At 50.0% G+C, this 23,331-nt stretch overlaps 1 protein-coding gene across 1 annotated transcript in view; it reads right to left on the bottom strand.

Moving 5' to 3' along the window:
- Positions 1-2,184: 2,184 nt before the first annotated feature.
- SERGEF (secretion regulating guanine nucleotide exchange factor) overlaps positions 2,185-23,331 on the bottom strand; it is a 219,134-nt gene continuing 197,987 nt past the window's right edge. The window contains exon 11 of the mRNA XM_060017337.1: positions 2,185-2,543. Coding sequence (XP_059873320.1) covers positions 2,200-2,543 — 344 coding nt within the window. The 3' untranslated portion in view covers positions 2,185-2,199. The remainder of the gene's footprint in view (positions 2,544-23,331) is intronic.

Genomic DNA, 23,331 nt, shown 5'->3' on the forward strand with positions numbered 1-23,331 from the left:
TGCTTCTAAGAAGGGTCTGGCTCAGGTTCCGAGCAAGGCTCCGAGGTTTAGGGCTGAGGCACCACCCCACCCTGTTTTAGGCTGGGAAGGAGCCCCGAGACACTTTCTTGTGCCCATAGGGAAGCCTTGGGAGGGGCATTAGAGCTCAGCAGCAGAGGACTTGGGATTTGGGTTTCTCCCAGCAAGTGCTGAAAGAGGTAGGGGGAACTCTGCACGGCCGTGCAGCGCGAGTGTGCGCTCCTCGGGAGTGTAAACCCTGTCTGGGAGGCATGGGCCTGAGGACTTACCCACATGGGATGGCCTTCCAGTGCAGACCACCCGGTCTGTAGGACAGTGGGTGGTGGCCAGTAATGGTGGACTCGCTCCACTCTGGGTCATCTCTGGGCCATCCAATTACTCCATCTCTGAAGGCTGGGTCACCTTGGCCAGACCAGCTCAGAGTGCACAGAGATGTCCTTCCTTCCATTCTGCAAGGGCTTTAGAGCTGTACTGGCCTCTGCTGGTTCTGGGAGGTGGGGGGGACAAAGGGCTTTGCTGGCCAGGGCAGCGATGTTTCTAGGGTACGATACTGGGGGCAGGACTCCACGTGCTGGTGTTCAAGGTCAGCCAGTGGCCGTGGGTGGTCTCTAGGTGCAGGCCTGGGGAGCTCAGGATGGCCCTAATCCCCAGTTTCCTGAGTCGAACCCCCACTGGTCCCAGGGCCACCCCTTGTCTGCCCCCCTTGTCTGGCTCGAGGCCCTGGATGGGTCACCTCCCAATCAGGACCCTGCGCCAGGAGTGAGGTGTATGGCCTTGACATGGTCCCTTCCCCTTTTTAGGCCTCTGTTTTCCCACATGAACAATGAAAACGTTGGATAAGATCAGTGGTTTTAAAACTTTCTCAAGGACCCCTTTGTCAAGTGAACTCTTACGTGAAGCCTGTTACACAGTGTAGATTGAAATGAGGCTACTGTGAATAAGGTGGGGGGGGACCCAGACCTCTGTCTACTTGGCCTTCGTTTCCCCACAGCCCACAAGGTGGCCACTGAGTTCTCAGGAGAATGCTGTCAGTCTCAGGAGACTGCTAGGGTTCTAGAATGCAGTTTGACGGCCACTAGGCTAGAAGGTCATTACAGGTCCTCCAGCTGTGGTGTCCTGGGGTTTCATAACATCCTCAAGCCCTTGGAGCCTAGTGCTCCCAGATCCAAACGCTCTCCTGAGTCACAGGGAGGTGGTGTGGGACACGCCACAACCCTGGCTGGCTAGCTGGAGACACTGCCACTCAGTCCTCTGGGGAAAGCCACTTTCTGAGGCCCTCTGGCCAAAGGCCTGCTGCCAGCCACAGCAGAGAGAAAGCTGCTATGTCCCCCAGAGCCATAGCTGCCACCCGGGGAAGCCTGAGGCCTGGGGTCTGGCCTGCTCCCCATTTCATGTGAGGGCCCTCCTCCTGCAGAGGCCAGGACCTGGGGGCAGATGTCAGGGGTCAGGGTCTTTCCCTGCAGAACCCCCTTCCCACGCTGTGTCTGTCCCTCACCCGAAACTACAGCTTGGCAATTACAGTCACACAGACTAGCTCCAGAGTCCTTCCTGGCTCAGATGAAGACATTGATCTTGGGAGTTTCATTGGTTCTAGATTCCTTTGTTTGTCCCATGGATCTCCTCTGCCCGGTCTTTCCAGAAGTTTTGTCTCTTCCTCCACTTACTCATCTATACTTCCTCCACCCCCCACCCTCCCTCCAGAGCCTTCTCCCTTAGTCCTGGTCACCAAGACAAGAACTCCTTCCTGTCCAAGTAACCAGCCACCTGATCAGGGTTCCTCGATATCCTTGAACCAGCAAACTACATGCTCTGGGTGCTGAGAATGAGACCCCAGGAGAGGCTTGTGGCTGCCCTAAGCATGGCCTATAGGAACCTTTGTCTTGCTGAATCAAAGCCTGCTGGGGCAAAACAACCACTGGGGACAGAGCTGGGCTTTCTGTCCTCACCAGCTAGGGACAGGCTGGAGCCTTCCTCTGCTTCCCATGTCCTTGGGTGAGGACTGAACCCTCATTCTCACATGCTGGGCAGAAAGGATGTCCATTCCTTGAGCCCAGACACGGGGCTCCTATCGTTCCCGTCTGGTCAGCCCACCCAGAGTGCCTCCTGAATCCTTCGCAGGCCAACACCGCAACCTGACAAAGCATTTCTCTGGGGACACTTTGGGTGGGTAAAGTTGCTTTATTAAAGGGTCTCTGTCACAAGCCCCCCATTTCTGAACCTGTCAGATTGGCTTTGGGGAGAAGCTTCTGCATGTCTGTCTTTCCAGTTTCTCTCTTGGTCCATGGCTTCTTGAGATCCGGCTTCCTTGGTGGCATCTGGGAAAGGATCAGTGTCCCTGGGGCGCTGGCCCAGGGCAGGGAGGGCTGGCCGCTGGCAGAGGGCCAGGGAGTGGCCGGCCCCACAGCCCACGCGGAGTCCCGACAATGACCGCAGAGCTGGCACGGGCTTTGGGGCCCAGACGTTGGCTTCGGTGCCGTCCCCGCACATGCCGTGCTCGTTCCAGCCCCAAGAGTAACACGTCCCGCCTGCGAGGGAGAGACGAGACTGCTGTAGACATGGTTCTGGGGAACAGGGCCAAAACACTCACCCTGGGGGCGCAGGTGTCACCGCAAACCCCCAGTTTACGCAGGAAGAAACCAAAGCTCAGCCACACCTGGGGGCCCGCTCGCCATCTCTGCTTCCTCCCCTGCCCTCCTAAGTCTGCTCTTTTCTTCACTCCCACCAGCCCACAACCATTCAGGTCCCAAACCTGGCTCTCCTCCGTGGCCCCTCCCTCAGTGCCACCTCCCACCCCCACACCTGCATCTCCCCCCACCACGAACACACACACACAATCCTAGACCTGCCAATTCTGCCTCCGAAAGTCTCTCAAATCCTTCCACACCTCTCCATCTCCACCGCCATCACCCTGATCCCAACCCCATTTTCCCTCATCTGGGCCACACCAGTAGCCAACTAACTAACTGGGCTGCTCGCCAGCAACTCTGATCTTCAAAGAGCATCAAAACAATCTCTGAGGATGCAGATCTAACCAGGTCACTCCCCTGCTTCAACCCTTCACTGAGTTCCCCCACCCTTAAAGGCCTTTCCTTGCCTGTGAGGCCCTGAGTGATCTGGCTCCGGACCAGCCTGCTGGGGTCCCCCTGCACAACTTTCCCCACCCCACTGCATGCCAGAACCCCTGCCTTCCTTCAGTCCCTGAAATATGCCCTGTGGGGCCGGCCTTTCTCTCCAAGTCCTGGCTTTGCTGGGCTCCACAACCCCCATCCTCCAGAATCTGTTTAAATCATGCTCAGAGGCCAGATTCCCCGGCACCCGATCAACTTGGAATCTTGTCATTGCCCTTGTACTTTCCCTCACAGGCAGCGGATAGATGGTCTGGGTGGTGATGTGTTTACTATCCCCTCCTCACTAGACTGTCTGCCCTACAGTGAGAGAAGGAACACATATGTTCTGCTCACTGCCCTGTCCCCAGCTGCGGCTCAACAGGGGTTTGCTGACTAGATCAAAGATTGAAGAACTCAGAGTCCTACGGCCAACCTCCAAGCCAGCATTCGAGCACAGGTCTCTCTGACAGCCTGTGATGCTCCCACCCCATCACAGCACCTCTTCCTGGGTTTTGGACCCTAACTAAACTCGCTCACACTTTTCTGTAGTTGTTTAAAAAAAATTTTTTTTTCTGGATATAAAAGTAATACATCTTCATGGTAAAAAGGGGAAAAAAAGAAAAATATGGATAGGTGTAAAGAAAAGCAGACTTCTAGAATCTTGCCCACTGCTATGAATATTTTAACGTATCTCTTTCAAACCTTCAATCTGTGAAACTTGTAAATATTTGTGTATCTATTGTGTTGTTTTTATGCCTTAATAACACAAGCATTTCTCCGTAGAACTGGGAATTGTTCAAAAAGTAAATTTAAAATAATTTGAAATTTTGAAAAAGCTCAATATGCAGAAAAGTACAAAAAATAATTTAACAGAAAGACATATTCCTCAATCAGCTTCAGAACATTAGTTACCATTTTGCCATATTTGCTTCAATTATAAAGATACAGTTTAAGACCCACCTCCCATCCTTGGCCCTCCATCCATTCCCTCCTTCCTGGAAGTAACCACTATTTGAAGTTGGTGTATGTTACTTGCATGCTTGTTTTATATTTTTCTACATGTATGTGTCCTTAAATATTATATAAAAATTTTAGTTTGTTTTAAAGATTTACATAAGTAGTGTCATTCAAATATGTGTCTTCTGTTATGACTTGCTCTTTATACCATTGTTTTTGAAATCTCTCTGAGCTGATAGTTACAGATTTAGTTCATTTATTTTAACTGTGTATAGTACATATCCCATTATGCATAAATCATATTTTACTCATCCATTTCCCTTCTGATGGACAGTTCTTTAATGATGATAATTGTTGCTACTTTATTACACATTATATATTACAATATATAATATACCATAATATTTTACTACAATACTATTACTACTGTTGCTACTATAAACAACACTGCAGTGAACATCCTGGAACACGTATCCTTGTACAAATTGGTGTTTGTGCACATTGATCCCTAGAAGTGTGATTGTGGCGGAATCACATGTTCACATTTACCAGGTGTGGCCAAACAGCTCTCCACCATGGCTGTAGTCCCATCATTTATGGTCCCATCAGCAACAGATATGAATTCGTTTCCCTCTATCTTTGCCTTTAAGACTCTCGCTATTCTGATTAAGTACATGTGATTAATTTGCATTTTCTTGACTACTAGTGAGATGGAGCATGTCTTTATGTTACTAGCCCTAAATTGCTTTTTCTATGAATTGCGTGTTTACATTCTTTGCCTGTTTTGCTCTTTGTTTGCCTTTTTCTTACTGATTTATAAGTATTCTTTGTATATTCTTTTGTTTATATAATTGTTATAAGCATTGCATGTGTCTTCTCCCAGGAGTCTGTGGTGTCTCTTCACTTTGTTTATGGTCTCTTTTGTTGTCCAGATTTATGTAAAATGACTGCCTAATTGCCCATTATGGAGATTAAACAATTTCCTTAACCTGTATCCCATTATCAGATAGATAGGCTGTTTCTAATTTTTCATTATTTTGTATAACATTTCTATGAACATCTTTGTGCGTGAATCTTTGTCTACATCTCTATTTTCTCAAATTAGATTCTTAGAATGGGAATTCCTGGTCAAATGGTATGGACATTTTTGAGATTCCTGAGTCTTGTTTTGAGTACTGCCAGAATACTTTGCAGAAAGGCCACTTGAATACAACTACAACAGTCTGTGGGACTCTCTGTATCACTCAGCATTGCCAGTATTCATTAGTTATTATAGTATTTAAGAACCTTTTCTAATTTGAAGACAAAAACGGTATCTCATTATTTTTATTTGTACTTTTCTGATTCCCACAGAAATTGAAAAGTAATTCTTATTTTCCTCACATATTTGAATTTCCTCTTTTGTGTATTGTCTGCTTAATACATTTTTCCTGTTTCATATAGAAGAGTTTAAGTGCTCAGACCCAAGATCCAGATGGCTGGGTTCAATCCCATCTTCTCCATTTATTAGCCGTGACCTTGGGCAAGTTACTTAGCTTCTCTGAGCCTCAGTCCCCTCATCTGTTAAATGGGGATAATAATAGTACCTTTATCATAAAGGTTATAAATATTTATTCATTTATAAGGATTAAATGAGCAAGTATATATAAAATACATAGTATAGTAGTCTACCCTTTTGCGCAGGGGACACTTTCCAAGACCCCCAGTGGATGCCTGAAACCATGGAGAGTACCAAATTCTATGTATACTGGTTTTTCCTATACTCATGGGCATGTAGCACGTACAGTGTGGATGGGCTGGACAAAGGGCTGATTTACATCCTGGGTGGGATGGAGCACAACAGAGCAAGATTTCATTACACTACTTGGAATGGCACACAATTTCAAAGAGTTGTTTATTGCTGGAATTTTCCACTTAATATTGTCTGACTGTGGTTGACAGTGGGGTAACTGAAACCACTGAAAGCAACACTGCGGATAAGGGGGCACTACTGTACTAAGTGAAAATTTGCTGTTGTTGTTGTTCTCAAGAGCCTTATTGTTTTAAAGATTTTTATTTTAAGAATATTAATTCTATGCCGTATCTGGCATAACTATTTTTTCTCAGTTTGATTTAAAATTTTGTTTTAGGTCTTTTGATGTAAAACATAAAGTTTATGGTTCTAGGTAGTACAATTTCTTGTTTTTTTATCTTATCATTTCTTCCATAGTTTGTAAGAACTGAAAGCCTATCCCTATCCAGATCAGAAAATATTCTTTTGATTTTTTTCAATGATCTGAGTTTCTTAACACATCTTTACATTTCACTCATTAACCACTGAAAATCTGTTTTGCAGACCGCTCTTTCACAGAGGGAGGCTGGCTGGCCCAGGATTACCCTTCTCTTTCCTTTTCCCTGGTAGGAAGGCAATCATTAGCCAAGAGCTAGGGCTTGGGGAAACACAGATGTCTGCCTGTTTGGCACATGAATGAGGAAATGCACACAGAGAGGATGAACCCCAGGCCACAAGTCCTGCAGTCAAGCAGGAGTTTCAGCCAGGTGGATCTGAGGCATGAGGTGGAGAATGGAACAGGCTTGGTACCTGCGGGCCTAGCTCGGCACCTGGCATGGGCTTTGCGCCCAGCCCTGGTGAGTGGCACCAGCTGACGGTCAGCAGGAATGGGGGTGGGAGGAAGCCAGCGCTGACCTACCAGCAGGACGCGGCACAACGGGCAGCTGGCAGGTCCCTCTCCTCCTGCCAAAGGAAACGCTCTAAGGAAGCCTGTTTGGGGCCGGGGTAGCCCACTGGGTTGAGAAGCCTGGCAAAGGCTCAGATACAGTTTCCCCCAGTACTTCCAAAGAAGCTGACTCAAGGTTAGGTGCTTTATATTCTTTATCTCATTTAATTCTAACAACCTTGTGAGGCAGCCACGTTTTATAGATTATTCTCATTTTATAGTTAATGAAACTGAGGCGCTAGACCCAGACAGTGTGGCTCCGGCATCTGTGCTAAACTCTGCATGTTCTATACCAGGGCTCGCCAGTTATTCTATGAAGGCAAACAGTAAATACTTCAGGTTCGATGGTCTCATTCGGTCTCTGTTGCATATTCTTATTCTTTATCACAAGCCTTTCAAAATCATTCTTAGCTCGCAAGGCCGTACACAGCAGGCCCGTGGGTTGTACTCCGTCAGCCCCTGGTATATATATAATACATACTGTGGACCGTGCTATGCTGTCCTGGGTCCCACATCACCACACAGCTGTGTGACAATGGTACGTCTGTCCCCAGCTACCTCACAGGGTTGCTAGGAGGAGGCCTGCATGTGCTGATGTACATTTAATGTCCTGGCACAGTGCCTGACACGTGGTGACAGCTCACACCCACGTAGGAAGCAGACCACGGGGAAAGGAGGAAAAGGCAAGGAAGGCCATGCTGGTGGCAAACCTTCCCAGCAGATGGGAAGGCCTAGGGTGGAATGACAAGTCAGGGGTTCCCCAACACTTTAAACAAACCTCCTATAGAAAGAAACCAGGCTGCTGAACTCGGAGAATGAAAGATGGGCCATCCCAGTAACAGAAGGACTCACACAGGACATTTTTCAGTTCTGAGCTCCTCCAGCATTTTAGAATATCTTTCAAGCACACCCCCTGTCCCTCACCCTCACTTAGGGCCACCTATTCAGCGGCACAGTGAAGATGGAAAGGCCGTCTGGACTCAGCAAGATGCTACTATGCAGGCTGTTCTCATGTAGAGGTGAGAGGAAGGACAGCCCATGATAAGCCTCTTCCTAAGCTAACTGGAATACGGGACACCCAGTTTTCGAAACAGGTGAGTTCATGATGATTCCTGGCATGACAGAGGACTCTCTGCAGTGTGCCCGGCACTCGCCAGGTTCTTGAGGACACTGAGATCCCATCTGATTGGTCTAGATCTGTTTTACTGGCCCTGGGGCACATGGCTGAGCCTTGGGTGGAGAGCTCATAGTTACAGAGGGATTCCCTAGCCTCTTCAGAGTTTGGGCCCTTGCTCACAGGGCTAAGTGGAGTTGATGCAGGCTGTGACAAGTGACAAAGCTCATGGCCCACCACACTTGCGTCAGCCTAAGAGCCCTGCAGGCAGCGGAACCTCAGGGCTGGCAGGGTCCCCAGCACAGGCTGGACACAGTACCCAAATCTGTTCAGGTCTTGTGGCACCTGCTTGAGCTTCTTGGCAACCTGGGTCCTCACAGGGCCTTATGGTGCTGGGACTGCAGCCCAACTCTAGGAAGGCGGCAGCGTTTCTGCTGGAGGGTCTTGCCTAGGAGGGGCAAACACCTGAGTATGTGTGACAGAAACTCCTGGTTGTCCCCGAACCACAGAATGGAGACTACATTTCCCAACCTCTGTTGCAGCAGGGCGTGGCCAATGAGATTTGAGCTGAAATGTTCTGTAGTAGCTTATGGGATCCTTCCTTCAAAGACAGATGGCATGTGCCCTTTGCCCCTTCCTCCATCCTGTCACTGGAAATGTGGATGTGATGGCTGGAGCTCTAGCTGCCATTTCTGACCATGAAAATGAGGGCTACAACCTAGGGATGGTGCTTCTCAGTTTCACATAAATGTTACCTTAATTCTCACAGCAACTCTCTGAGGTGTTCTTACCTCCATTTTACAGATGAGGAAACTAGGCTCAGAGAGGTGAAAGAACTTGTCCATGGTCATGTGGCCGCCCTAGTCAGGACTAGGATCCAGGACCCCTGAGTCTCTGGCTCCTTCACTAGTTCCAAAACGGTAACAAAGTCACCGAATACTTAGTGTATGCCAGGCCCTGTGAAAAGCACTTTATACGTATTAATTCACTAAATCCTCACAACAAGACTGTGAGGTACAGCCTAACACACCAGGGAGGTGGTATGAACTGTGCAAGGTCACATAGCTGGTGAGAAGCAGAGCTGAACTGAAACCCAGGCAGTAGGACTCCAGAACCTCTTCTGTTAATATATATTGTCCTCTCTAGCCAAACCTCTGTTCCTCGATAATGAAGAAAAGGTAGAGAGTCATGGCGCACTTGTACAGGAACAAGGTCAGTGATGGCAGTCCAGAGCTGTAACTGGTGAGAGAAGCACTCTGCGGAGGAGCAGAAACCCCTCCGAGCCCTTGTGAGCGCTGGGGCTGAGGCAGAGGCAGCTGCAGCAGGCCCTGCCGCACCCCACTCCCGTCCGCATCTGGTGGGGTGGAGAGAGGAGGGCGGGATGGTGCGAAAAGTTAGGCAGCCAATGGTTCACCTTGTCTCTTGCCTGTCAAGGACCTAGGCCTCACAAGGCCTCACAAGGACCTCGGGCACCAAGCAGAGAGAGACAGAGAGAGAGAGAGAGAGAGAGAGAGAGAGAGAGACAGGAGGGGTGAGGTCTGAGCGCCTCACGCAGAGGAAGTCTCTGGATTCGGGCAGGTGGTCAATGCCAGTGTGGACGGAGCTGGCCTTGGAGCCGGGCAAATTTGGAAGAAACTTCTGAGTGTTTAGCTGCCCAAGCTCATGAGTATCCCACCCTTTGGGCAGTAATTGGTGGTCCCTAGGTCCTGCTGTGAGCAAGGAATTCAGGCCTCCTGAAGTGTTTTGGGTCTAGGTGGCAACCTCAGGACAGAAAGAAGAGGTTCAGGTTCTGATCCTCTCTCGCTTGGACAATTACAAAAGCTAGTTTCTTCTGAGGTAGCTGGCCTGGGTGGGGGAAACCAGGCTGAAACACAGCATGAACTAGGTCTTCCTATGAACAATTTCCTGTCTCCCCACTACCTACAATGGGCCTCTTATCTGGCTCTCAGGGCAGCCTGTCCCTCTTGGCCGCATCACCGCTCTGTCCTCTGTTCCAGCCCCATGGGCTTGCTGCTGCTCCCTGAGTTCACCCAGGCCTTTCACACAGTTGTGATTTTGCTCAGATGAGTCCATTTATCTCATCATGTGGACGCCTCTTCTGGCTTGGGCCCTGTATGGACAAAACACCCCGAAGAGGAAAATCCAGTTTCTGCCCTGGGGCTCCCAGGCCACTAGGGTAGACAGCCATGGGGAATGACGATTACAGGGACCAATGGCATGTGTACGCAAGGAGGCTGGCACAACGGTGTTTACTGTAGCATTGTTTGTAATCATGAAAGACTGGGGGGAAACCCCTAAATACCCATCAACAGAGGAGTGTGTAAAGAAACTACAGTTTGACCCTACTGTTGAATAATATACAGCTATTAAAAATAATGAGGTAGGGCTTCCCTGGTGGTGTAGTGGTTGGGAGTCCACCTGCCGATGAAGGGGACGCGGGTTCGTGCCCTGGTCCGGGAGGATCCCGCATGCCGCGGAGCGGCTGGGCCCGTGGGCCATGGCCGCTGGGCCTGTGCGTCCGGAGCCTGTGCTCCGCAGTGGGAGGGGCCGCAACAGTGAGAGGCCCCCGTACCGCAAAAAAATAAAAATAAAAATAATGAGGTAGCACTCTGTGGCCTGACATGGCAAGATATTGCAGACATTTTTAAGAGAAAATAGGCTGCAGAACAATATAGAGAGTATGATTCAATTTATGCAAAGCCCCTATATATTTCTGTATGTATAGATCCTGAAGAATACATCCCAAACAGAGAATAGTCTCTGAGGAAGAGAGGGAGAAATGGGGGAAGGGCAACTGAGATTTTCTTTGTTGTGTGTTCATATATTTTAAAAAGCAATAACACAGGATGATGATCAAAAAAATAACAGTATTTCTAACCGACAGAGGTAGCATAGAGTGGATGATACACTCTATTGGGAGGGGAGGCAGGTGACACTGAAAGTTCCAGGGGTTAATTCTTAGCTGGGTTTTGAAGGATGAATAAGAGTTTACCAGTCTTAAATAGAGGGTACCCACTGACATTTGCTCACTCTGAGCTGCCTTCATTGATCCTGATGGCATCCTGTTTGCTGCAGGAGTGAACTGTGGGCAGGTGTAGGGCTGGGTCCTCCTGGGCTGTTAGAAGGCTATTAATTTCACTTCCTCTGAGCTCTTAAGATATCCAGAGCTCTCTTAGCACACACACCACACTCCTCCTGGATCTCGAGGTGCTTCTATTTGTAACTGTGAGCTGGGGATGGGAGCCAGGTGCTGTGAGCAGGACACGCTCACCAATCAGCCCTCAGGCACATGGTACAGGCACTCAGGATAGAGCTACTGAGTGGAAGTGAATACCTCTGGGCTGTTCCCCTGCCCACAGTCTTTCTGAGCCCCCTGCTCTGTCTGGAGAGCAGCAGGGAGGAGTATACACACACATAATGCTGAGATCAACTCCAGTCCTGTGCCTGGCTGCTTGTCTTTATTCCCTGATCTGTGACCAGAGCTGCCTCCTGGCCACCGGCCTCAAGAACAGAGAGCTGTGAGTCTTTGTCCCTGGTTACACTGCCCAGAGAGGGGCAGCTCCTACAACAGAACAGCCTAGAGAACGGCTGTGAGGACAATGGTCCCAATGGGCCAGTCTGAGGGAAGAGGCACTGTCAGTGCAGGACCCTTTCAATTAGTAGACCATCCATCACTCTCCAGGGCCAAAGATGCCCTCGAGGCAGGATCTGAAGCAGCAGGAAGAAGCCATTCCAGAATCAGGAAGTGGGGCTGTTAGCCCCCAGTGTTACTCTGGAGATATTTTGGTATTGTAGCCAAAGTTGCCTCAGGGAAGGCTAAGTAGAAGATGGCTGGCCTGGGGTCCTTTCCAGACAAGGATCCATGACGGCACTGAGAATGGGGTGAGAGGAAGAGATGGGGGATGAGGGCTAAAGGCAAGGAGGCCAAAGAGGTTGCTGTGGCCATCCACCGAGTGAGAAAAGATGAGGGGTTTAGGAAGGTAATGTTTTAAACACAGCTGGAATCTGGCCACTTCTCACCAGCCCATCACCTCACACTGGCCCTCCTGCAAGGGCTTTCTACCTGCCCTCTCTGCTGCTTCTGTTGTATTCTCTACACAAAACCTGAGGGATCCTGCTAAAACCTGGCACTAAGTCGACATGGCACTGCTCTGCTCAGAATCCTCCAATGGCTTCTCCTCTGACTCAGATAAACAACAGCTGGCCTACTCCTGGACCTCATGTCCTGTCAAGTTCCACCTTGCTGACGTCACCATAGCTACGCTGACTTCCTTCCTGTTCTTCAAACAGCACTGGCCTCAGGGCCTTTGCGTTTGCCGTTCCTGCAGTCGGAATGCTCTTGTCCTGATGTCCACAGGTTCACTCCCTCGTGTTGTCATGTATTTGTTCAAATGTCACCTTATCTGAGAGGCCTTCCCTGACAACTCTATATGAAGTAGCAATCTACGTCCCACCCCATCTCTGTCTCCTCACTTGCTTTATTTTTCTTTATATTTTTAAGTGGTTATTTATTATCTCTCTCCTGACCAGAACACAAGCTCTTTGAGAGCAGGACTCTTTGTTTGCTACTATTTCTCAGCACCTGAAACTGTACTAACAGTTCATGAGTACTAATACCTGTTGTTTGAATGAATGAACACACAAATGAATGAATGGCTACCAAGAGCACAGAGCTGTCTTCTTCTCTCCCAGAGGCTAAAGGAGAGTCCACAGATGTGGGGAGGAGAAGCCACGGGCAGGCTGATTTCTGCTCACCATCAGGAAGAACGCCGTAAGGACTGGAAGGCCACCCTGGAGAGTGGCAGGTGGCCTGCGCCAGAGGTCCTGAGCCCCCAGCTGGCGAGGGCATTCCTAACAGTGGGCAGATTCTGGGATGAGACAGAGCAAATGCCCTTCTGAGCCCGGCGAATTTGTGCGGCGGTGTGGTGGGTACGGATGCGTATGAGGGAGAGAGAGAGAAGGAAGGTGTAGGCAGAAAAGCAGAAGAGGGGGCCACACACCCAGGTCCTCAGGCTGGCTCCCTCAGACCTGACAGAGGAGCGGCCCCGGCTCAGAGGATAAATAAAAACGGGTTGAATTGATGGGTTTGCCCTCAGAGGTCTCGTTCTGAGGCTGCAAGGCTGGGACTGCTCTAGAACTTCTTGTAGCTTAAAACGTTGTTCAGTTCTCTCAGTAGTTCTCTATCCCTTTACATAAGAGGAAACTGAGGCCCAGAAGTGGGGCAGCATCTCACCAAAGGTCCCCCCCTACACACCTTCCCACTGCTATCTCCCCCTTTGTATCACTGAGGTTTGATGGTTAAAACAGCCCAGTGAGGAAGGATCTGGAAGGGAAAGAAAGCTGAATCTGAGACAGGTTCAGAAACAGCCAAGCTGGGAGGGGCGGAGGCCAGCCCTCCCCACTCCCACCGCAGGAGGAGGTGCTGAGGCTGCTGTGGCTGCGCGGCCGCGGTCACCTGCGGAGAGAGCGTGCTGCGGCACGTTGGCTCCACTGGGTGACTATTCTTAGATTTAGGGAGCTAGGGATGATGGATTTAGAACTTACGAGGTGGAAACGTGTTGGCCTGTTTTATAAACAACTGAACTCCTCCCCACAGACTGTCTTTCTGAATTCTGTGTTCTCTGTCAGAACTGCTAGCTTTCTGGGCTTCTTGGCTGCGCTGGGAGAAGGAACAGAAAAGGCAACTCAGGCTCTCGAGGGCCTACTATGACCATGTACTGTGCTAAGGGCTCTGCGTGACCCATCTCATTTAACAGAGCAGCCCTGGGAAGGAGGTATTTTGATCACACTCTATTCATGAAAAAACAGACTCTGGGAGAGGTCCCAGAGGAGGCGCATGCCCTGGGATGTGGCTCCAGGGCGAGGCTGTGAACAAGCGGGCCTGAGGTGGAGTCTGGTGCTGCCAGCAGGGGTCTGGCTCTGGCGATGGAGCAGTAAGGGCACAGCATGGCACCTGTGGAGTTTAACCCCTTTAAGTGTTTTGCACATGGCTCTCCTATCCTCTTAGACTTCTTAACTCGGGTGATATATCATCCCTCTGTATAACCTGGTGGCCCGCCTCCATGGCCAGTCAGGGCCCCCTCCTCTTGGTAGGTTCCAAGTTGTCATCATCCCTCTAGAAGCACATTCCCCAAACTGGCCAAGGGCTCTATCTAGATGCACACCTGGTCCCAGAGGCTGCCTGTATCAGTTTAGCCTGAAGCCACATTAGCCGTGTTGGAGTCCAAGTCCGTTGACTCTCCCCATAGCCCATGTCCAGCACTAAACTGTTTCTGCAGGAGCTGCTGTACTATGTTTCCTTGCAGCCTGGCCTGGGTGCTGGTGTTTGGACCTGACCGGAAATTTCAAGATGTCTGCAACAAATATCTCTGAGGGGCACCAGCAGAGGGGCAGGGGCACAATGCAGCTCTGGGGCCCGGAGAAGCCGGCCTGCTGCTGTTCCTGGAGCCTGGTCACAGCAGACCCTCTCGACACTGTTCTCCCCACACCTGTTTGGGAACAACCCGTGTGCAGGAGAGGAGGCTGGGAGCTAAAGCAGTAATGGGGGTGGGTGTAAGAAGGTCTGTTCTGGAACCCAGCAGCAGGTCCAGAAGAAACCACATGCAGATTAGGAGGTTAGAGCACTAGAGTCCACTGAGAAGCCACTGGATGACACAAACCTGAGAAGGAATTCTTCCTATGCTTTCCAATCACTTCATAAATGCCTTCTGAGTGTATGCTCTGGGTTGGGTGCTGTGCCCAATTTAGCCCAATCCACTTGCTACACAGCTCCTACACAGTACAAATGCTAGGTTAGGAGGTGGCCACCCATCCCACTGTGATAGCGCAGGGAGACGGGTGCCCTGGAAAACGTACGCCCAGAAAGGCAGCGGCTGATTCTTCAAAAGGACCAAACCCCCTTGGGGATAGAGTCTGTCTCTTATTTATCTTTTTTTTTTCCAGACAGTCAACTTTTATTGAACTTCATGACATTAAAAAAATTATAGTGCAAAATAGGAAACAACTAAGGAATTAATACTTTCAATTGATATTAATGCATTGTTTTCTTTTAAAAAATGTTACTTTTTAGAGCAGTTTTAGGCTCACAGAAAAATTAGGCAGAAAGTACAGAAAGGTCCCTGCCTCCACTCATCCACAGCCTCCCCGCTATCCACAGCCCCTACTTGAGCAGTACATTTGTTACAGTCAGTGAACCTACAGTGACACATCGTTATGACCCAAAGCCCGTGGTGTACATCAGGGGTCACTCTTGGTGTAGTACATTCTATGGGTTTGAACAAATGTATAAAGACATGTTATCCATCATTATAGTTTAACTGCCCTAAAATGCTTCTGTGCTCCACCTATCTATCTCTGGTTTTATGTACCAGAGGTGAATGAATAAGTGAGTGGATGAACAGTTACAGAGTGCCCGTAAGGTTCAAGCACGGCTCTAGTGGGAGGGGTACGGCAGAGACCAAGGCCCAAGGCTCCTGTCCTCAAGGGGCTTACGTTCTAACGAGGGACCAACGAGCAAGCAGACATACAAATCATCAGCGTGTGGCTAGCGATAAGAGTTAGGAAGAAACCAAAACAGAGTGATATGATTAGAAGGACAGGTCGTAGGAAGTTCTCTCCGGTAAGGTGGCCTCTGAACTGTGACCTGAAAGTTGAGGAAGAGCCAGCCGTACAATCACCTGAAGGGCGGGCTTTCCAGGCAGAGGAAACGACAAACAGAAAGGCCTGAAGTGGGAAGTTTTGCCGGTTCCAGGAACCGGCAGGAGGCCAGTAGGGTCTGGGGCCAAGAGCCAGGGGAGAGGCAGGCCTCCGCGTGAAGGGAAGGCAGGGCCTCGGGAAGGCTGGGGGGAGGCCAGGAGTGTTTTGTGGGGAGGCTGAGGAGCCACTGGAGGGTTTTAAGCAGTGGGTGATCAGGTCTGACTTACATTTGAAAAGGCCACTTGGTGAAGGACAAAATAGAGGGAGATGGTTCAGGAGGCCCTGCACTGCAGAGGACCAGGCCAGGCAGGACTGGGTGGTGCTTGGAGTGGGCTGGTGGCAGTGGGGACAGAGAAACAACTGGATTTACAATCTATTTTGGAAGTAGGGCGTGTAGGACCTGCCGATGGAATTTCACAGGGAGTAAGTGAAAGAAGGGTTCAAGATGGATTCCCTGAGCGATGGGTGGAGAGTCGGGCTGTTTATCAAGGTGAGGAAGCCTGTGGGGAGGGGTCGGCTTGGGGAGAAAATCAAGAGTTCTGTGTTGGACATTTTAAGATGGAAGTACTCATTAGAGATGAATGAATGACCTGAGTGAGAAGCGGGAAACCATGGAAATAACAAATGGCAGGAGCTACCAGGTGAGCAGTGGGCAGCTCGGTGCGCTTATGATTCGATGGGGTCAATATATGGTGCCTTTATCACTCTGAATTCCAGTTTCTTGAATGAAGTGCACGACTGGGACAAATGCATACTACATGGGCTAATATATAAATTTCTTTCGTGAATGTCCCTACTTCATAAAAAACACATAACATTTGAAACAAAATTAGCACTTTGGATAATTATAACCCACTAGCCCGAGTTCTCCCACTGGTCCTGTGGGAAGCAGCATTCTTCTCTCAGGCTGGAGAGCGGCCAGGCTGCTGGGCTGGGATACACAGGCACAGGGCTCCTCCCCTGGGCCGGGGCGTCAGCGGGAGAAGTGGCACTCGCAGAGGGTGGAGTGCAGGCACCGGGAATGCTGCAGCCCTGCCACCAGACTCTCTTTGGGATGCCTTCTAACTCCGAGGAGTGTAAGGCCACCCAGACATGGGGGCCTGGAGGTAGCCAGCTCCGAGAGACCCTTTAGCCCTGGCCTGGAAGAAACAACTGCAGCTGGGGAGGCCTGGCAAGTGTCGCTGGGCTCCCTGCCTGTGTGACTGTTCACGTCCCCAGCAGGGGCTACTCAGCCTCCTGTGGGCTCGGTCCCAGGTGACAGATTCCCTTCCCAGACAAGGGGGCTGGAGGCTCTAAGGCTGAAGCCAGGCATGTGTCCCCAGGGTGCAAATCCTCCAGTGGCACCCCAGCTCAGAAGGAAATCCAAAGCTTGGCTCTTGGTCTCTAAGGTTCCACACCATCTGGTCCCCAGCTCCCTTCCCTCCACTGCTGCCACTCTCATCCTCACTCACTCCTCTCCAGCCACACCGGCCTCCTTGCTGTTCCTCCAACTGGCCAGGCACGCTTCCAGAGTTAGCTTTCACACTGGCCATTCACTGTGCCTGGAATGCTCCTCCCTAGATATCCACACGGTTCTTTCTCTCCCTCCTTTCATTTGGGTCTTAGTTCACATGTCACCTTCTCAGAGGACCTTCCCTGACCACTCAACCCCATCCTTCTACCCCTCACACTGTTTTATTTTCTTTCCTAGCATGTCACACCCCATCATATACCTATTTGTCTGTCTCCCCACTAGAACGGGCAACTCCAAGAGAGCAAAAATTTCATTTTGTTCAACTGCCGCATCCCCAGCACTTAGAACAGTTAGAGGAACGTAAAAGGTGCTCAATGAACATCTGTTCTAAAAATGAATGGATGTCACTTGCCCCGGGAGAAGCTCATTTCCTTGAGGCGAAGCCAAGTCAGAGAGCTGGGCAGCCCGTCCACAGGGGCCACCAATCCAAAGGACCTGCAGTGGGTGAGTTTGGAGGGGGCAGTCGGGACAGCCCATGTCGAAGGCACCTGCGGTTTGAAGGGCACCGGAACCCTAATTGTGGGGGAAGGGAGACATTACAGCTAAAGACTGGACAGACTCCACCTCCAGCTCTAGGACCAACCATGTCCTCACACAGTCCATTTCAGCTCTTTGCATGAGCACCAGCACCTACCTAGCTGCCTGTAGGCTGATCCTCCCCTTCCTGAGACAAGGAGGAGCCAGCTGGGCAGTATATATCCCAAGTCCTCACTCACTAGCCAGAGAATTTGAAAGCAACTGTAGCTCAGTAGCTATGGAGCCTGACAGACTTGGACTTGATCTTGCCTCTGTCACGAGAGGTGTGTGTCTGACCTTTGATTTCTTCATCTGTAAATAAGGACGATCATATGTCCTTTACTTTTTCTTTTTTTGAATGAATAGGTAATGATACATGCCCATCACATGATACATGCCCAGATGGCCCTTGCTCCCATCCACATCTCCCCATCCGCTGCTGCGACGGCCCCATGCCTCTTGCCCAGAATCCATTCCTAGCCCTCCTTGGTCTGCTCTATCTTGCTGCCAGCTGTTGGTAAATTGGGGAGAATCCCCAGTACAGGGGCACATGACAAAAGCATGCCATCCATCCCTCTTCTTTCCTCCCATCCCCCAGACCCCTTGCGTGGAACAAGTAGATAAGATTCACACAAGTTCTGGCTGAGGGTTCAGACGAGTGTTTGTCTGAGGTGTCCTGACAGGCACAGACCATGAAGCATTGCTATGGAAACTGTTCTGTTGTTCTCTGCTACGTGATTTGCTTTCTGGCTCAGCTGCAGTTGTGGTACAGGGGGAAGGGCAGCAGATGAGGTACTGAGGATTACTCTCTGCTTCTCTGTGGGTCTTACCTTCCTCAACTCCAAGAAGTAGGCCACTGTTTCTCAGCCATGGCCTGACGACCATCTGTACTTGTTAACAATCAGAGTCCCAGCACCCACCTCAGGCCAACCATCAGCATCTCCCGGGGAGACTGTAATACACACCAGCGTTTGAGAACCACTGGTGTAGGAGTTCGTTAGCTAAATTGTTTTCAATTTACCCAGTAGGTAAAATGGATAACACCGGTTGGAGGGGCTCAGAGCCCCATCAACTCCACCTCCCACTACCCCCAACTGGCTCCATGGAATTCTAGGGCTTCCCCGAGCACAGTTTGAAAACCACCAGACCAGATGATTTCTAGTGCCTTCCCCTATATTCATTCATTCATTCACTCACCAATATTTATTAGGTGCCTTCTGCTGTCTTTATGCCAAGTAGTAGTTTGAAGTATATAGGTCTTCTACTTACTAGCTGTGTAATCTTGAGCAAATTACTTAATCTCCCTGGGGCTCAAATTGTTCATTTGCATTGGGAAAATAATACTTGTTTTCCCTACCTCACAGGATTCTTATAATGATCCAATAATCCAATGAGAACACCTATGAAGAAGCGGTTTGTTACCTGGAAGAGACTCTGCAGATGGCAACAACTAGCATTAGTAGTACATCTACCTGTCTGAAGTCTGTAGAACTAAATGAAGTCCTTAGCGGTCTCTCTGGATTGTTACTCTCCTACTCTCTGTAGCTAAACTTCCACAAAGGTTACAGGGTGTAGGGGACCACTGGTCTAAAAGCCTCCATTGAAAAACAGCAACCTGCCTACAGGGTGATTCTGACATGTACTAATACCACTCAGTTTGTTATCTTCTAAATAGAACCTTTCTGTATTACCCACATTTTCTTCAATGAAATTACTTTTATAATAAACAATTTAAAAAACTAACACTACAGAAAATATTGTCTGATATACACAGTTCTTTCAAAAAAACTCTTTTTAAACAATCTGATGCTTTAAAATGAATTCAAATGAGGCACTCAGAGCAAGGGCAAATACCAGCCGGGCAGGGCTGCCGCGTGGCCCTTTCAGAGGAGCATGGGGCGGCTCTGCCAACAGCTTAGCACAGGGTCTTGGGTGACTCACCACCTCTCGCAGGGCCTCCGTTTCCACACCTATGAACCGAAGGCAGCAGCTTTACTGATCTCCAAGGACCCTTCCAGCTCTGATGCTTAGTGTTCTAGGACAATGGCATGTACTTTCTGATATACCCAGGCTATCATTCACAGCACATCTGTACCTGCTGGGGCTGCAGCCTTGCTGAGCTCGAGGTGGCTCAGGGATACCTCACTGGCTAAAAACAACGTCTCTCTCCCCAGTCACTAAATTGGAATCTCAGATTTCCCAAAGCACTCTCAGCCCCACTACAAACACAAAGGAGGAAGATCAGGGAGTGAGAACAGCGAGGAGAGAGGTGGCTCACATAAGAGCTGCACCCCTTAAGGTGATGGGGCCGTGACCAAAATCAAGGCATTTGAGCCAAGCCCAGTACGCCTCACCTTACTGGGATCATCTCCCAGGAAGAACTACAGACCCAGCAAGACTTCATCCAGTGGGAAGACCACCAGAGTTGGGGTCAGAAGATGGGACCATGCCCCTCCTCCAGCCCCTCCTGCAGCGTGCTTTTGGACCAGCCACTCCCTGCTACCGATCCTCGGGGTCTCCATCCACAACCTGGGATATTATACCGGACAAACCCAGTGCTACGGTGAGACTCGTGTGAGTGTGAATGGAAACATATATTATAAAGCTATACATCATTTACCAGTAATACCATATATTGTGCCCAGAGATCAAGAGGAAACGACCCCACCTGTCCTTTAAGAAATCCACAGGACTTCCCTGGTGGCGCCGTGGTTGAGAGTCCGCCTGCCGATGCAGGGGACACGGGTTCGTGCCCCGGTCCGGGAAGATCCCACATGCTGCGGAGCGGCTGGGCCCGTGAGCCATGGACGCTGAGCCTGCGCGTCCGGAGCCTGTGCTCCACAACGGGAGAGGCCACAACAGTGAGAGGCCCGCGTACACACACAAAAAAAAAAAAAAAAAGAAAAGAAACCCACAGCTCTGGAGAGTATAAGCCCTGGGTCACGGGGCTGGTGGGTATGGGACCTGAACAGCAAGTCACTTTACTGTGCAGCTGAGCTACAGAGGACAGACTCTCAGCTTGGCCTGGTTCCAGTCCGATGGAGACCAAACATCACCGAAGCTGAAAACATTCAACAGGAGCATACAGCCCATCAAAGTGAACAGTTCTTTATTTCGAGCATTCATGCATTCATCCAGTTAACAAACATCCTTCTAGTATCAATTCCAGAGAGAGTAGTATTTGGGTGCCTCAGCTGTGCAAGGAAGTAAGAGGAGGAATGAGCAAGGATGAATAAGATAGTCCCCATTGTTAAGGAATTCCCAGTCTCTTAATTACCAACATTTCCTGAGTTCTTACTATATACCAAGAACTCTGCTGTACTACTTCCATGGTGTCATTTCACACCCATAATACCCCAACAGGGTAGGGATGTTCACGATTCCTATTTCACCCCTAAAGAAGCTGAGGCTCAGGCTCACTGGAAAACTAAGTGATGCAGCCAGGACTCGAACCAAGGTCAGTCTGTCTCAGATCCTAAGCTCTAACCCCTGTCTTCCATGGCCTCCGTATTGCTGGGGACCTTAGGCAGACACCTTCCTCTCTGGGTTTCAGCTCTCTCTGTGGAATGTAGAGGGTCAACGATTCTAGTGGGCGTACTGCAAACAACTACGAACCAAGACAGAAAGCAAGAAATGTCCACCTGACGTGAAGTGTGAGGTGTGGAGATCAGTTCCCATACCTCAGGAGAGGAAGCCATAGGACATAATCTGGGTAGAATGAGGCCAAAGGTAGGACTTTTGCCAAATAGGGTTCAAACCAGCAGGTTTCAGAGAGGCATAGCTGACACTTGCCCACCTCCACCAACGTCCATTCTCCCACCAAACTGAACTGCCCATGCCATCTCCACACTCCAGCTACCTCCCCAGTAAGGCCTTTGTCACACTGTCCCCTTACGTTCCACCATCTCCCCTTATTTTTCTCCTCCAGGGGTCCTCTTCTGATCCTGCAGCTCTCCCCAAGAGACTATAACAGACATTCAAATTCTATTTCATCAAGAAGCCCTCACATCAATGGAACAGCATTTTCCTGGTCCTTGGTACATGGCTCCCTGTCTTCCCAAGTTGCTCTGTCTCTAATGGAGAAAGAGCAGTGGCCCTTCTCCATCTGAATCTTTCACAGCAGCAGATGCCAGTAAGGTTGCCTGGAGAGTCTGGAAATGCCATGTTGCCATGGTAACAGCAGACCAAGGTTTGGGATGCTTTATCCCCAATGAGCTGCCCTGGCAGTGCCATGCCAGGTTGCTGGTGGAATCTTCCTTGGGGAACAACAATGACAACAAAACCCCATTAATGGACCGAAAACTGCTCCGCTGGTGCTGAGGTTCAGCTCCTGCAAACACACTTGTGGGCCTCTCCCCCAGCCCCTTGGCTGAGAAGGGGGCCAGGCTCTGGCTCTCTGCACTGTGTCTCGCTCAAGGGGTAATACGGTTTTAACTGGCTCAGCCAACAAAGCAGGCCCTCCCCCACTCCAGCCCCCAAATTACCACTTCTCTTGTTTGATGCCACCAACCAGGGATCTGCTGGCATGGACCCTGGCAATTAGCACAGCATCTACATTTGTTGGAGAATTAAGAGCCACTGATTAGCCTAATTCCACACCATTTACAGGCAGCAAGTGTCAGCCTGAGATTGGCTTTTCCAAATGGTGGCCCAGAGGGAGGCATGATCATGGCTTGAGTTTGAAATGGAGGCAAGGGCCTGGTGGGTCAGACTGTGACCCAGGAGGGGAGGCAGGACTCACTTCTGGGCCTGAGGACATGTCAGCCACTGCTTCCCCTAGACCTGCTGGCCTAAGGGACCTGAAGCCCAGCAGAAGCTGTTTCCAAATTGAGGTCATGTCTATTTCCAAGTCAATCCTGACCGGAAAGGGAGCTCATTTCCCTTTAATAGCATCCCTGCTGACTCCCACTGGGAATGCCTAGCCATAGGACTAGTGAGCCCTAAACTAGGGGCTTCTGGGTATAGAGGCCTGAGTCAAACTCTAGCTGGCTGGGCAGAACCCTGACATCCTGCCTAGACTCTCCTGCCATCCCACCACCTGAACCTTTATCTGATCCTTTCATCTGTCCCCCAAGTTGCTCTCTGGCTGGACACTTGGAATTTGAATGCCTGATAATTACCTTATGATTCCTCTGTCAGACCCCTGGCCCGCCTGTTGGAGGGCCCCAAATGGGCCCTCCAGGATACTGACATTCCCAGGATCATACAGGCCCCTACACCTTGGATGACTGATCTCTATCCCCACCTAGCAGGAGCTAACTCCACAGCTGATATGGTTCCCCTGGGTTTGTACCTTCTCCTGCCAGTTTGCTTGTACACAGAATAATGCACATGGAACTAGCTAACTGAATATGTGCCCACAGACCCCATGGAACTTCCAGAACCTCTAAGGAAATATACAGGCATAGAGGCCTGGCTGGACAGGCCTTGGCGACCGAGCTTGCCTCATGCAAACTCTGTCCTGCTTGAAAACAGGGGCTGAACCAGGTCTTCCCAGCCATTCATAAAACATTTATTGAGTTTTATTTGGTAGATGCCATCAGGGGTATAGGATGAACTGTTCGTGGCATCTGCCATCGAGTCTAGGGGATCAGCAGACTTCCTAGCAGAAAAAGAAAGTTAGGGGAGACAGGAAGAAGGGCATTCCAAGTAGGGAGCACAGTGGGAACAAAGGCCTAGCAGAGGAGGTAGGTG

The sequence above is a fragment of the Delphinus delphis genome, chromosome 8 (assembly GCF_949987515.2).
Source record: "Delphinus delphis chromosome 8, mDelDel1.2, whole genome shotgun sequence".
Taxonomy (NCBI): Eukaryota; Metazoa; Chordata; class Mammalia; order Artiodactyla; family Delphinidae; genus Delphinus; species Delphinus delphis.